Here is a 15,732-nt window from a genome sequence, read left to right as displayed (position 1 = left end):
AAGTGTTACTGTCATCAGAAGCAAAGAAGAGCTAGTCCTTCTTTCTGCCTGATCCTCAAGGTCAAGATATCTGTCTGCAGTTTTTGAAACAATTATCTAGCACCCAGCATTGCCATAACCAATATATTACAAAATCTCTCGTAGCAGATTAAAAGGAGTTGTGAAATTGCTTCCAACTAAACAATCTCAGGTTGAGAAAGATTGCTAACAACAAAAAAGGGCAGTGTTCTGTAATTGCTGTAGACATAGCACTCCTTTGCTGACTTTTAACAGGGATTTACAGAATAAAGTACCTGCCTTAAATAATTCACAAATTTGTGGAGTGCTTTAATGGGAGAAGGCATATTGTCTGCAGTGGCACAACAGAAAAATGGAGAGACTTCAGAGGCAATCACAGTGGCTTTTTACTATAAGTAGGGCTCCTAGGTACAGGCAGTAGTACAAATACTACATATTACAGTGCTGCTCAAGTGTCGTACTTAAAGTAAGAGCTATAGGGGAACACAGCTGTCACCAAGGTGATTGGAACTGTTGTTTAACAGTACACAACATCACTGAACAATGATTTAAAACAGAAAATAAGGAACTCCACTGACCAATTGATGCAAAAATTGCAGGGAAAATGCGGAACACATGTATTTTAAACTTTGATCTAGTGAGGGTACTAAAATGAACACATCCAGTGTAACACGATAGGTTGTGGTGTCCTTAAAAATGCTAAACGTGTTAGCTGAAATATTAAACCACCAGCAATATATCTCTTAATGTCAGTAGTCTTTGTAAGTACTGACATGATAAAGAATAATTTTACCTGCTGTGTAGCCAGCTCATATTAAATGACATTCAAGAAGTTTCTCAAAAAATGTAGCTATCTCAAGCATGAAATTTTTTTCTGAGTATAGGATATTCTCGTATTGGCTTTATTCTTCATCAAAGCATCTGACAGCTTTCAACAGTGGATGTGATATCAACATGCAATTTATCCTTTCAAAGCCTTTGGCATGATCAGTTTATTTCTTTGCCGTCCCTAATGAAACATAGTCTTTCAGTAATTCCTGGGTCAAGGAGGCACTGTGACTACACTGAAATTAAAATTAACTTTGTAGAACCATGGCTACACGTACATCTGTGGTTATGATTTATGGTTTGGTCAAAAGTTTTTAGCTGTTTTATTAAAGCTGTTGTGAGGGAGCATACAGAGACTGGTCACATATTATGTTTCTTGGTAAGGTGAAAGAATTGGTTGAAATAAAATGTAGCAACCAATGGAAAACTTAAATGTGATTTCTGATCATTCAACCTGTGGAAGTCCATTAATAATGATGGTAAATGAATGTTTCTGTTCCAGCAAACCATTTCCTAGAATAAGGAGCAAATACAAAACCTTCATATTTAAGTGTTTTGGAAAACAGAGGTAACAGCGCAATTACTGTGGATTTAGGCAGTTGGTAAGAGAGACTTGGAGTCAGCATGGAAGTTTTCTTACCTAGCTATTAGTTAGGACACATCTTCTACCCATCTTGAAGCGTACAGGTCAGTGAGTAGCCAGAAGGTTGCTTTCAAGATATACAGGTTATTTTCTTTTACATTTTCTTCAGTAATGTGGAAGTGGGTCAGGAAGAGTTGATTTCTATCGTCCATTCTAATTATGATTTTAAATAATCATTTTGATCTAGCTTTGCATGTGAGCTTTTTTTGCATTCTGAAAAAGAGGTGATATTCATTAGCATATTTCATTATGCCAGCCCAAACAGTATACTATGTATAACTGAAGTAATCATAGTGCTTAAGTGTTTGACTTTTTATATTTACATTATATAAAAAAAAGGTGAACAATGCATTTCTTCCTAACTGATACTTCTTTGTGCAGTGTTGTGCAAGGCTGGATTTGGGTAGAAATTTAAATCCATTCAAAATACACCATCAGTACTTTAAAATAGCCATTATTAGGTCCCAAACTGCAAGATGGTAAAATGAGAGCTCTGGAGAGTATGCAGTGTGTCTCACCATGTCTCCGCTGTCCTCATTTGCTTAGGATTTAAACGATTTCTTTAAATTCAGTGAAAATAAAACAATTAATTTAAAAATGACTGGCAATGAGTGAAGTCTCCAGATGTTAATGGCTTATTTACTTCTACTGCAGTAACATTAAAGAACACTAATCACGATCAGAAGTAGGTTGTTTTCCAGGTTGTACAAATAGCATAGTCATTTGGAGCAGCTGTAATAAAATGCCTTGTTAACAGGGAGCAAGGTAAGATAGACAAAAAAGATATTTCAGCCATTAGTTTTCAGTGAAGTTTTAAGTGACGTTAATTTTCCATACCATCTTATACATGCCAAATGAGAGAATATAGTTTATAACAGATGTTGCATCCATGCTTAACACTGACAGTATTATTTAAAGAGTAAATCCTGTGGTAATACAAACTATGGCGAAACCAAATGTGTTCAGAAACACTTTAAAAACATTATCTTGATATTCCAGTTAGTTTTGGATTGCTGTTTATCTTGGCAGGGATATTTCTACAGCCTTTTTTCTTTTTTCTGCCTCATTTTGCCTGTTTTCTTTCTCAGTTCACTTTTCCTAAGTTGAAATATATTTTTGCAAAGTACAGCTGCCATACAGGTTTCCCCCTAAAGCCAAAACACTACTTCAACTAAGTTACTTAAATTACCTGGGTACTGGTCCATAACCTACAGGTGTGGCTGACACAGAGGAAATTGCTGATGATTACAGTGAATTGCATATAATTAGAGCTGTATTTAAAACCTGGAAAACCAGCTCCTCACTGCGTGCTTTAGGTCAGTGACTTGGAAAAATGAACGTCTGGTGAAAGGTATGGTTTTTTCAGTCTTAGTTTTGATGTAACTAAGGCATTGGTCATTTCTTTGGACTGCATTAAAGGCAGTGTTGACCTGTTCATGATGATAAAGTCCCATAAACATAGCTAGCCTGTCTTCACAGAAACCTGTCTTGCGCTTCGTTTTTCTTAGCATTGTCTTGAAATAAGAAGGCCTGATTCTTTTACTAAAACACTTCCGAACCTACATATGTAGTATTGGTTTTTTAAGAAAATTTGGGATCCTCTTCCTTTCTTCCTCTTTTTTTTTTATCATGCTTGCAGAAAAATCTGCCTAGCTTGGTATGCCCCGATAAAGCCTGTAACATTTACTCCCTCTCTAGGTCTGTTTGTCTTATCTGCTACTCTGGAGGCTGATGTTCTGCAGCGTGCCTGGTTGCTTGTTGTCAGGTGCCATCCTGGGAAGGAAAGGCAGGAGTTCCTAGTGGGCCTCTTTTCACTTCTTTTTTGCAGCTAAAGATTTGACACTTTCCTGAGACAGGATGAAATTCTTGTTTTGAGAAACATTATGTACAGTTACTACTTTGTGTAAGGAGCTCTTAATAATGATGTCTATTATGGCATGCTCATAAGATTAAAGGCAGTACTTTGTCTTGTGCACCAGCAAAAATGCAGAGTCCTGATAAATGTCTAGAAAATAAAATTATTATAATAGACTTGATGTTTGGTTTGATGTTTCTGTTTAGGTGCTGACCCCAGCACAAATAAAATCAATTTGCCTGGCCATACTAGAATCAGGAAAGCAGTATGCAGTGAAGAAGAGGAAACCGTTTCCACTCATGTATTCCTACTATGGAACAGAGTATCTTGGTGAGTAAAACACACCAGCTGTGTTGAAAGTGATGCCGTGTTGTAGATGTTTCAGAAATAAAATATGTAAAAACCACAGGGTGGGATTTCTTCTGACTGAGTTGGGACCATCCAACTGTGTGGAGAAGGTTCACAGAGAGAACAGTCAGGGGATGTTATTTGTAAGCTGCTGTTGCCACACAGGGACTTGCAGAGCATTTTTTGCTGTAGCAGTACAACTCAAGCATATGGTCAGCTCCTATCCATCACGAGCGGCTTATCTGGAGCTCTTCTGAAGCAGTGGTGAAAGGTCACTGAGCAGGTCCCTAGTGGGGCCTTCAAGGCACGATATCACACTGCAGAAAGTGTGAGATTGGTTTGTGGATGTTAGTGAGTTCTCTGGCAGGGGAGCAGAGGTAGAAATCTCTGAGTGGTGCTGCTCCACAGACCCTGGCAGGTACAGACAGTTCTTGCACTGAAATTTAGGTTTTAGATGACTGATACTGTCAGTCAGTAACTGGGAATACTATTTATGGTCCAGTTACATTTTAGGTTTAACAAAGACTTCAGAATACCAATCCAGATTCAGTAGCGTGTGAAGAGTAATGTCTTGAAACAGTATTCAGTTTAGGTTCAGTTTAGCTCCACACACTGACTTTTAGTCATATCAGAGTGGAAGTAGAAAAAAATCATACATATTTTTGCATAATTAAGGGAACTGGAAATGACAGAAGTAGTAACAAATCATAGTGTCAAGCACCTAGAAAGTTTTTATTCCAAGCACCTGTAACGTGCATGAAGAAGATGGAAGAGCCATGCACTTGACAAGGAAATCAGTTCCCAGGGAAAGCTGCTGTGAGGTGAAGGCAGGACCTAAACCCACCCTCTGATTTGACTCTTTCTGTTCTTTACAGGTGCAGCACATGGGCTTTCATCAATCCTTCAGATGTTGCTTTCCTATTATGAGTACCTGCAGCCAGCAGATCAGGAGCTTGTATGGCAGAGCGTTGATTTTCTTATGGACCAAGAACAGAACAGCAACTGGCCTCCTGAGCTGGGAGAGACAATCGAGCGGGAGAATGAGCTTGTACACTGGTGTCATGGAGCTCCAGGTTCTTTTCCCATTGATGCTATGACTAGCCAGATGCTGATCACATTGCTTTTCCATGTTAGGTGACTCCATGTGATTGCCATTGATTGCAGGTTAAATTTGACCAATTTTGGCATTTTAGGAGATGCAGGCAAACTATTTAGGCTTTTTCTTTCATTAAAAAGTGGCTTATTGCTGAAGCAGCTGGAATGATAGGTTATTTTCTGCTTAAAAGTAGGGGTGATCATAGCTGAAAGAATTTTGGTGATCCTGAACTGTATGTTTGCCAGTCTTGCTCTGTTCCATGACAAGACCTCAAAGAAAGGTACAGCTGAGTCAAAAGACAGCATATGGCTGGACAGAAAAATAGTATGCATAGATGTATCTGTGAGTTTTGGGAAGGCCTTCAGAATACCTTTTTTCCCTGCACATCAGAGTCAAAGTTTATGCTGCACTTATTACATGGAGAATGCATAAATTTGACCAAAGTATTTTCATGTGAAGAGGAGTTTGTACTTGCAAGAGGCATTTTTCTGAAAGTCACCCATACAAAACTGCTTTTCAGAGAAAAAGAGAATTAATCCTTAGTTTGGGTTCATGAGGCAAAGCTGGCCGATGTCTGTCAGTTCAAAATCTAATCCTATACCTTAGCAATTTTAGCAAGTAGTGCTGTGTATTGAGTTTTTATCCCCAGACAGAATTTTATTGCTGACTAGTATTGGCTTGGTAACATGAACCTAGATGCTTGCAGAAAAACTTCCTTTTATTAAAGAACATCCATGAGCATTGATGAGCTTTTAAAGGTGTTCTATTTAAAGTAACAAAAAGTACATTATAATGAACATCCTTTAAATGTGCTTTCTGGTAATGCACTTTTTTTGTTGTTGTTGGTATGATTAAGGAACAACCTTCTTGCTCTTGTACACTAGGGAAATGAGGGGAAAACAGCTTTTGCTTACCAACCTTTCTTATATTTAAGGGGAAAAAATTCTCCTTCTCTGGAGATATTCAAAACCCGCCTGGATGTGATCCTGTGCAACCTGCTGTAGATGAACCTGCTTTAGCAGGGGTCGGACTAGATGATCTCCAGAGGTCCCTTCTGACCCTGGCCATTCTGTGATTGCTTCTGCAGTATGGCTGCCCTAGTGATGGAACCCACAGGGAAGATGCCCTCTTTGTTTCAGTATCTTCAGAGTGGCCTTTGACTTTGCTTTAACTATTAGTGAAGGCATATGCAGTGAGACTCAACCAAAGTGACAAAATCCCAAAGAAGTTACTTTAGGGGACATGTAGAGACATGCAAATTCATGAATTGCTATTGTTCTTCCCCAGAAAGTCCTGTATTCCATCACTGTTCTTGGGTAGTAACGCACATGTAGCTTACAAGAACACTTTTCAGCTATCTCAGTGTATGTTATATTCAGACCACAAGTGAGCTATTCTAAACATTTCCTTAGGCACTTGATTTCTTTTTTGTCATATGCATTCTTTTAAGGTTACTGTGAACTGAGCTGTGCAGTGCTCTGTTGAAGATTGTGATTATTTTATCTGAATCCCCTCTAAAAATGTCAGCTGTTTTTGTTTTTTTTACAGAAGTTAGTATGCATATCTGTAGATAGAATAAAGCAGCTTAGACCCCACTGAGAAAAAAAAAAAAAGAGCAAGTTTCTGTTTCTCATTCAGTAAAAAATTGTATCTGTTGCCAGTGTGAGAAATGATCTTGTCCATCCTTGTGTTTCTGTCACTGTAAATGGGTGAGGTGAAGGGGGATTTGAAAACAATAGAAGACATTGCTAAGACTTTACTGTTTTAAAGGCAAAAATGTGACTGCTGTTTTAAATTGATAAAAGACTGGGCATGTTAGAGTAAACCCTGAAATTCAGTAATGCGTTGAAAAAGATTGACAGTGGTGTTGTCACAGGGAGTGGATAAGTACATCTTACCATATGCTTTTTAGCATATCGGATACGCTCCCCTCCATGTGGCATATATAGATACGTAACATTGACATGTGTAGTGCATGAGACTGCAGGTTTTTTAGTGTATTAATCTTCATTTTTGTGTGTGTTGTACAGAACCCTTGCCCTGCTTACTACAAAAGACAATCTTGCTGCTATTTTCCTAGGCATTGCATATTTGTTTGCCAAAGCTTACCTGGTTTCCAAGAAGCCTCAATATCTGGACACTTGTATCCGCTGTGGAGAGCTAACTTGGCAGAAGGGCCTGTTGAAGAAGGGACCTGGAATATGCCATGGAGTGGCTGGTAGTGCTTATGTGTTCCTGCTGCTGTATAGGCTCACTGGAAACTCAAAATACATATACAGGGCACAAAGGTTAGCATTCCTGCCTTTCTAGATTCAGGCTCATATTGGAAAGTTGCAGGAACATTTGTAAAGCTGCTCAGTCTGTGATCACCGCCCTTGGATGTAAACTGAGTGTTCAAGCCTCAGGTGCAGTTCTGTGAATTGTGGGGCAGGCGCAGTCGCGTGGGGAGCCCTGCGGTCCTGCTTCCAGGCTGCCTGTGGTGGGAGAAGCACTGAGTTCTCCCAGGCTCTCTCCCTCCCTCCCTGCCCGCAAGCCTGTGCTCCTTCGGAGGGAGCAGAGCGGGTGGGGAGGAGCAGCGTGCATCCAGGTCTCATCCTGACATGAGATCAGAAACCAGCCAAGTTGCGTACCCAAGTCCAGGAGCAGACTAAAATGTGATTTGTTCTGATTTTTCACAGCATTTAACACTATACCTTACTATTAAAAGTGGAAAATAAGTATAGGACCTGCCTTGCTGTTATTTTACGGGTTTTTTTTAATTTATCATTCCCAGCTTTAGCCAGTTTGGCATTGTGCTGTTCAGCTTAGCTAGTGGGGTTAATTCCGTTTGTCCTGATGCAGGCAAGTATGGTCTGCTGAAAATTCTGTCACAGTGCTGCTGTTATCTTTAATTATATTTCTGTCATTTAGTGTACATGTTTAAAAATACAGTATTCAATGTTTGTTACTGTTTTCCTTACTACATAGAATAATGAGGGGAAGTGGGATAGTAATTAGGGTGACATTTTCAGCTATTTCCTTTGAAGTGAGAATATTTTATTTGTGTAGTTACTTCAGCATTACAGCATTTGTTGCATCAATGTCAAGCATTGCTTGCATCCTGCTGAAAGAACAACCAAGGCAGAAGGTTTTTAAAAGTATGTTTAAAGATGCGTCCTACAAAAACCAGAAAAAATGTATAGCTCTTAAACAAGCATAATGCACGTACAGATTGCAAAAATTTGTTAGATTTCTTCTAGAGATCTAATGGACCTCAGTTTCATGTAAAAATTAGATAGTGTAAAATTTGCAGATAATAATGAACATTCTATTGTTCTTAGTCATTGAATGTTATTGAAATAATGCTTTCAAACATGTAGACATAGAGGGACATCAAATAGTAACATTTATTTTTTTTCTCTCTCTTAGGTTTGCAGAGTTCTTATTTACAGAAGAATTTAAGGCTGGTTCCCGGGCATTAGAAAGTGTATATAGTCTGTATGAAGGTTTCTCAGGAACTGTGTGTTTCCTGACTGACTTGCTGCAACCCAACCAAGCTGAGTTTCCTCTCTTCAGTGTCTTTGTCTAGAGAGTATCATTCTCCAGTGCCACGTCCTGGTGGCTATGGGAAAGGGCACCTGCGGTTTCACTTATTTGTCAAGACAGGCTATTTACGAAACAAGCCACTGGTACCACTAATGCTAGCCTTAATGTAGCTGGGAGTCAGGTGAAAAAGAAAATACTCTGGGGTTTTGGGAGGGAAGTGTGTGGTCAAAAAAAATGGGTCAGTGGAAAAAAAATGGGGGAAGTGATTGAATCTGATATGATAGATATTTAGCTGTAATAAGAAGCAAAATCTAATTATTGAAATGAGAGAGAAAGGGGCATTATCAAATGTTTAATTTGGTGGTTGCACAGTGGGGGGAAAAAAAAAAGCAAGCTAGAATTACAGGGGCATGCAAAAAGAGGAAACAGTGATACATCCATTAGGTTTTAGAGAGACCTGCAAAAACAACTTTTCATGCAGCAATGCATTGATCGGGGAGGGTGTTGTAGATGTGTCACTACACTGCACAAAGGCAAAATCTGGAATTTTTTTACCTAAACCCACATCTACTATTTTTAGTAACATGTATTAGTAGTACCTGTCTCTTGGATCTCTTTCATCTTCATATGCATATAAAGATTATTAGGTAGATAGCTTTATATTCAGCCTGCAGTTTCACAAGTTCATTTCAGCTAGTGGGGTTTCATGTGCATAATTGAGAACTGAACTTGACCCTTCCTTTCAGAACTCAGTCTGTGGCAAGGAGCTGGTCTCCTTACTGATTTACTGTAACTTTGTCACTTCTTGTCAATACTTTCCCTGTCACAGGGAAGATGAGTGGAGCCATGGAAAAGACTTGGATCAAAAATGTCTATAGCAAAGGTACAGCAGGCAGATGCTTTCTTCACGATACAGCATTGCTAGATAAGTATTGTTCGCTGACACAGAAGCTTCCTTTAAAAATTAATTGCTCATAGCAGCATTTCTGAACAATAATGTACATATTTCAGAGAACGGAAAATCTGTTTTCCTTGATGATTTGTTCACTACAAACACTGCAAACTGAATGCAGACCTTGGATGGCATACTGATCTTAAGAAAAACCTCATAACAAAGCTCAAATTACTTCTTTTCCTGGTTAACAAAATAATGTATGTGCCCAAATGATTTGTAGCTATAGAAATAAATGAGTTGCTGAACATTAGTTGCACTAGCACTTAAGGTTGCAATATATGCTGGTTTATATGTATTACGTATATGACATGGTACTTGAAAGCTAAAGAAAATGCTAACATAGATTTGTACTAAAAAAAATATAAAATCAATGTCTGTATTTAAAATAATACTTACTATTTATTTATTTTTATTTATATGGGAATAATGTAGTGCAATAACCTTTAAAGACAGATTGGGAAGACCAGAATGTCATAAAAATTGAAGTAAGTGTGAAAAAGCTGACATACATGCACTGCCAAACAATGCAGTCTCTCTTCCTGCATTCTCAGCTGGAGAAGATTACAATTTCTTTATTTTTAATGCCTTTAATGGATTAAAGTTCCCATTTAATTTCAGTGGGCCTTGATCAGGCTATAAGTTGGAGCCAGGTCTTGCAGTCCTTCTGCATATTAATACAGTAATCCCATTCGTGCTCTTGCCACTGTTATTTTAATGAGATGGCTTGCATTATTATGAGCTGCAGATTAGGATTTCTGCTATTTTGTCTTGCACTGTGCAGCTTACTTAATCACAGAAGTAACTATTTTTAATTAGTAAATAAAGCAATGCAGTTCTGTATCAATTTGTGAAGAATTTATGGATTTTTTTGTGAATGGAAATGTTAAAATTCAATATACAGTTGTTATACGTTTATTATTTGTGGGATAAAAGGACTTTCAAGAAAGCCATTAATGTAACTTTGTTACCCTGAGCAGTGAGATGTGTACACGTACGAGGATGTATTTCATCGGGAGGTATACATGTGAGGCTAAATCAAAAAGATAACGGAGATGTGTGTGTGCTCTGCCCAGACATGTTGAAATGTTCCTGTTAGCAAAGCCAGCTGTGAGTAGTGAAGATCCTAAGTCCATTTCTGTAATGAAAGTGGCTCATATTTTTCATAACTGGAACCTTTTCAAAGAGATGCTTAAGGAAGGTAAAACTTGGCCTATCCACTTTTCCCCTGTGGTCAGTAAGTTTTCAGTCTCAGTTTTTATTGTAGGGTGATGTCACTCAGCCAAAACACGTAAGTAACAACATTTGTGCCACAGCATTTAGGTAGCTACAGTAACTGTATTCTACCTTATTGTAAGACAGAGAAGTAGGTTCTGCCATGTAGACTCAAGCTGTTGCAATCCTACATTTATTTCCCATCCTTTTATTTAGAGATGCAAACACAGAACAAAAACACCTAGTGTTTTGGTAACTACACTGTCAAAAACCCAAACAACTCCAAACTTAAGTCTCATGAGAGTATGTGTATCAGAATAGTAATCACGACCTTTTGATTCTGTCCCCAGAGCCTACGTTTTCATTATCAATGGACCACAACGTTTAATTGTTTCCAGTTATTTATTTCTCAGGAGATGCTTGAAGAAGAACGTGTTTGCCAAAGCCTCAATAAATCTAGAGCACAATAGACCAGTACAGTAACCTGACCAAGTCACGAATTTTAACATATGCCACATATATGTTAAAATTTACCATAATAGAAGTAGATAAAATCACTCCATTTTATCATGCTTAACTTCCAACTGTCATGTCTGCATTAATCTTTTAATGTAATTCTTCATAAATGGCAGGAAATACACATTAAGAACTCATGTTAGGCTTCTAGGGGTTTTCCCTCTGTCTCTTTGTAGAATTAATTCCTTCTGATTTACATTCAAAGGAGACTCTGATCTGCTCTGTGTTGTGTTCAGCAGTACCCACAAAAACAAATCTTGTCTCCGCAACCATTCTCCATGTGCGAAACCAAGTGTTTGCCTTCATTTGATACTCATCCTGTGAGAAAGAATAGTTATTTTTAGAAAGATTTAGTCCATTCAACAAGGAGAAAAAACAATGTAACCGCCCAGTTTTCAAAATCTAGATCCCAAACATCTCTCTGCAAGTTACGCAAATTTGGCACTAGCATCAGCAAGGGCAGCATGCAGACTTTGTTTACGACACAAGATCAGTAACATAAACATCCAGTCTCATGGGATACCTCTTGTAAAATCTTGGAATGTAGTCGTTCATCTGTTTTATCACACGTGGCAGTTTGAGCTCATTCTTAGAGCTTCGTGGCTTTTCTCACCTGACCTTGCTAGGTCAAGGTGGCTACTAGATGTGCTGTAGTCTCAGCTTCTGAACACAGTGTAAATATACCCCGGGGCTCTTCTGAAAATGCCAGTCATTAAATGAGCAGTCTTTTTTCATCTTTTTCCTCCTCGTAATTGTGTAATATTTTTTCCTTTGTACTATATATGCTGTTACATACATGCTGTTGCAACCTTTATTTATTGCTTTTAAGGCATTGACAGGAAAGCAACCTGAGCAGAGCCATCAGCACTTTTCAGTGTAATAAAAAAATAAGGTCCTTTGTGTTCCCTCCTTACTGCTTCAAGGAATCGATCATGCAACCTTTGCTAGACATTCTGAGTGAGATGCTGTCTCCTTCCTGCTCCTGATTCAGGCCCTAACAGACTGAAAAAGTGTGTTCCTGAACAGATTCTGCCATGGTGCTGTGACAAAAGACTGTGTTACCGGAAACTTGAGAAGCCTCTTTCAAAGTGTAAAACACAACTTAACCACATCATGTTTGCACATTAGTTTCTTGACCGTGTTTAGTTTCTAAAGTGTAGGCAATAGGAATTTAAGTGAAATAATAATTATTTCTGGTTATGCTGTTAAAGCAAAGAGGATGCATTGTATTGGTATTGGTGCTTATTGTGATGTACCTGTGTTTGTGTGATGCTGTTTGTGAGTAAAGCTGTAGATTACAAATCAGTTTAAGGAGCTATATACTATTCATTTGTTTTGATAGGTCATCCATAGATTATTGTCATGGAATAATTTTGAGGGAAACCAGATCTCTAATGTCCAGATATTGTGATTTCAGGACTTGTAGAGCCAGATGCAGTAAGTTTCAGCAGCAGTACAGTTCTAACAAATACACCTCATTTTTTTCCTGCTACTCACAACTTCTCAGCATGATAAGGTATTGATTTTGTGCCACTGCTTTTAATATCTGCTTTGTTTGGATTGTTGTTTCCATCAGTTTCCCTGCCTGTCTTTCCCAACCTATGAATAACTTCAGAGGGCTGAAGCAGCAGCCCAGGTCTTCTGTTCTTTGAAATACGATTGATAGATTTTACTTAAGACGGGTGTTCCACTTACTTGCATTACATTATTTTACTCTCCCAGGTTTTCTCACTGGCTCTGCCATTTCCCACCTGCTAAGGAAAAATCATTATACTACATAACAACTGTCACTGATGTTTTAAATCATTAAATAAAACAAAGAGAGACTTTCAAGGGAGCATGTTAACTTCTCTAGTATCTCAGTCTATGCAGATAATCAAAACCAAGTGAAATGGCTAAACATTCCAAAATACATATTTAAATAGTTCTGGGAAAAATGCACAAACATATGCAAGTAAAGTGGTCGCCCCTTTTGCTACTCTGTGAAATTAAGTAATGCCTCTTGATGTTCTAATAATAATTATATGGACATGTAGATAATATGATAAGAATACTGATTAGTTTTTAAAATACTGTGGAAAAAACCAAATTGTAGGTATCTGATATATTCAGAAACATTCATGTTTATTATGTGCAAATAGAAACTTTCATAAGCAATCAGATTTTTCTACTTACATCGTTATCTGCATATACAGTTATAGCATCTACCAACATACTGCATGTTTTACGCAAACAGTGACCTATTTTAGCCTATGCATGCATTTTGAGAATATGTCCTTGTTACTTGGACCTGTAAGATCCATGGACAGAGTGTATCTCTGAGGTCTGCCACGTAAATCTCAGGTGTGGTAATTTCTCCTACATACCTTGAATATTCACTGGCATGAGTGCATATTCTAATCTGTAGGAAGATTAGTGTATATCAGGAATAAGAATTGCCCTGTGAATTTTAAAAAAGTAATCTTCCTGTGAAGAACTATACCAATTGCTGGCTTACAGCACAATCTAGATTGCTCTGAGAAGACATTTCAGTTTATAACAATATGTCCTGGACTAAGTAGTAAGCAGCAGAAAGCTAAATTGAAAAGAAATAAGAAAATGACCAAAAATTACGCTACTGAGGGAACAACATACTTCAAAGCCATAAGCCAAAAATGCTCAGGGCCCACAAAACAATACCGCAATTTAGGGATGTAATAGGCATTTTCCAAGAGAATAGCACAGTTTGCTTCATTGCACAGATAGCGGTACAGTGTGCACCGTACAGGTTTTAGCTTCATTGCCATTGCAGCAAAATCATCATATGCTGAAAACAGCCTCCCTGTGAAGGCGTTGCCTGTAGCTGAACCTACTGCCTACTCCTAGCATTCAACGGAATGGAAGCGATGTACACTATCAATGTTTAGGCAGTTTAAAAAAATAGATTGGAGAGGCCAACATGCACCAACTTTTTGACCTCCTTTGAGTTATTAAACTTCCTAACTAAACTGCACTGTCTCTGATGTCACTGTTGGTCCTGTACCCTGTATATTTAAAATTTTAAATGATGCTCTGAAAAAAGTAAATTTCTAAATAGCAAACAGCTTCGAAATACATAAGGCCATGTTTATTTTTAATACTTACAAGGGAGAAGGTGGAGGCATTTAGGTCAAGTACAGCCATACAAACTAGCATGGCAGAAAATTAATTAAAAACTCATTTTGCCTAGTGGTATAATGATATTTGAATGAAAGATTCTTTATAATGCAGTGATACTCAGCAACAGCACTGCATGACTATGCATGCATACTCCCCTGAAAATTTTATGTAGAAGTCCTGAAGTCAGTTATATCCCATAGTGAATAGAAAACAAATCCTATTCATGTCCTTCTACTTCAAATAGAAGAGAAAGGCTGTCCGACCAGAAACTGAACTCTGTTCCTGTCTTCATTACTATGACCATGCATGAGAGAAGAAAGAATTTCTCTAACAATGGTCTGATTTTGTCACTGATTTGGCCTCCTGCACCCATTTTAAGGGCCTGATATGCCACCTACTGATGTCAGTGGTGAATCTCCCACTTGATTTCCTGTGGAAGGTTAGATCCTTCACACATGTGAAATAGGGGAAAAACTACATAATTCCAGACTCCAAGCTTACAGACTTTCCTTTACACAAGTCCCATGAAATTAGTAAGGCTTGTTCATCCAGTAAGAGGAAAGCACAGGTGTCTGCATATGCAGGGTTCAATTTAATAGCAGTTTTATACCCATTTTCCTTCAACATGTCTGCAACTTACCTGAATGCCAATATGAACAAAAAGTACAGGGAACTGAAATGGCATTATTTCATGTCCAGTTTGTGTTGGTGACACTTGATTATTCAATATTTTCCAACATATAGTGTTCATCTCTTGACTACGTGCTACACCCTAGATTGGTTTCTCAGTGTAATAGCCATTTGCAGCCATAATATGGTACAGGCCCTTAGAATCAAGATAGATTTGATTCTTTAGAAATGCACCTTATTGTTTAAAAGCAGGACCCCTGCTCTTCTAATGTTTTAAACACTGTGATCTTTCAGAATGTGTTTATTGTATTAGTTTTGTATTGTAGATTATGATAGAAACTAGATTTTATAGCTTTTTAAAAGCAGTGATAATACTAAGCTTCATAGTGGCAGAAGAAACTCTGTGTATATCCATATTATGAATATTAAAGCTGTGAGTATATTTTGCCTTAAATAAAAGCCCAACCTTGAACAGTATGATTTTGCATTGGATTGCTTGTTTCTATACTTATCTTTCATAGTGCTAGCAACTTCCCCTTCCAGAGCAGTCACAGCTCAGGGCTCCAAAAGCTTTTCAGTGGTGTGTTATCAAAGGTAGAACCATTCATTGTGGAATTTGGTAAAACATCCAGGCTGCACATAGCGATTAGGTAAAACTAACTCGTGGTAGTTGCCCACAACATAAGAGAAGACAGGTTGGTTTTGGCCTGTAGGTTAAAGTTTCCCACTTAGGTGTTTATTTTCAGCCTGCTTAAATCTCAGTACAGGTGGCCTCTTCTCTTTCCAGAAAGACCCCTCCGTTCCCAGTGAAGGGCACTGAAGCATTAAATGCACCTAGGCCCACCCATAACAAGGTTTTCATCTTTGCCACGAGCTGAGCTCAACTAGAGCTGAACAATGGGACTCCAAACTTGCCAATGCAGCAGTACACTTGCCAGAAATGGCCCAAAGCGTTATTGGCATTTTTT

The 15,732-nt window shown here is 38.2% G+C and overlaps 1 protein-coding gene across 2 annotated transcripts in view; it reads left to right on the top strand.

Moving 5' to 3' along the window:
• The window catches only part of LANCL3 (LanC like 3), a 38,539-nt gene extending 23,298 nt beyond the window's left edge, over positions 1 to 15,241 (top strand). Inside the window, exons 2-5 of one of the 2 annotated variants that reach the window (XM_040582455.1) lie at positions 3,551 to 3,674; positions 4,568 to 4,765; positions 6,869 to 7,076; positions 10,831 to 15,241. In XM_040582455.1, the coding sequence (XP_040438389.1) occupies positions 3,551 to 3,674; positions 4,568 to 4,765; positions 6,869 to 7,076; positions 10,831 to 10,963 (663 nt within the window). In that variant the 3' untranslated portion in view covers positions 10,964 to 15,241. Of the gene's footprint in view, positions 1 to 3,550; positions 3,675 to 4,567; positions 4,766 to 6,868; positions 7,077 to 8,196 lie in introns of both variants that reach the window. The other variant, XM_040582454.1, reaches the window with a different exon arrangement.
• The last annotated feature ends 491 nt before the right edge of the window (positions 15,242 to 15,732 follow it).

This window comes from Falco naumanni, chromosome 2 (assembly GCF_017639655.2).
Source record: "Falco naumanni isolate bFalNau1 chromosome 2, bFalNau1.pat, whole genome shotgun sequence".
Classification (NCBI taxonomy): domain Eukaryota; kingdom Metazoa; phylum Chordata; class Aves; order Falconiformes; family Falconidae; genus Falco; species Falco naumanni.
This window is presented reverse-complemented; position numbering and strand designations above follow the sequence as displayed.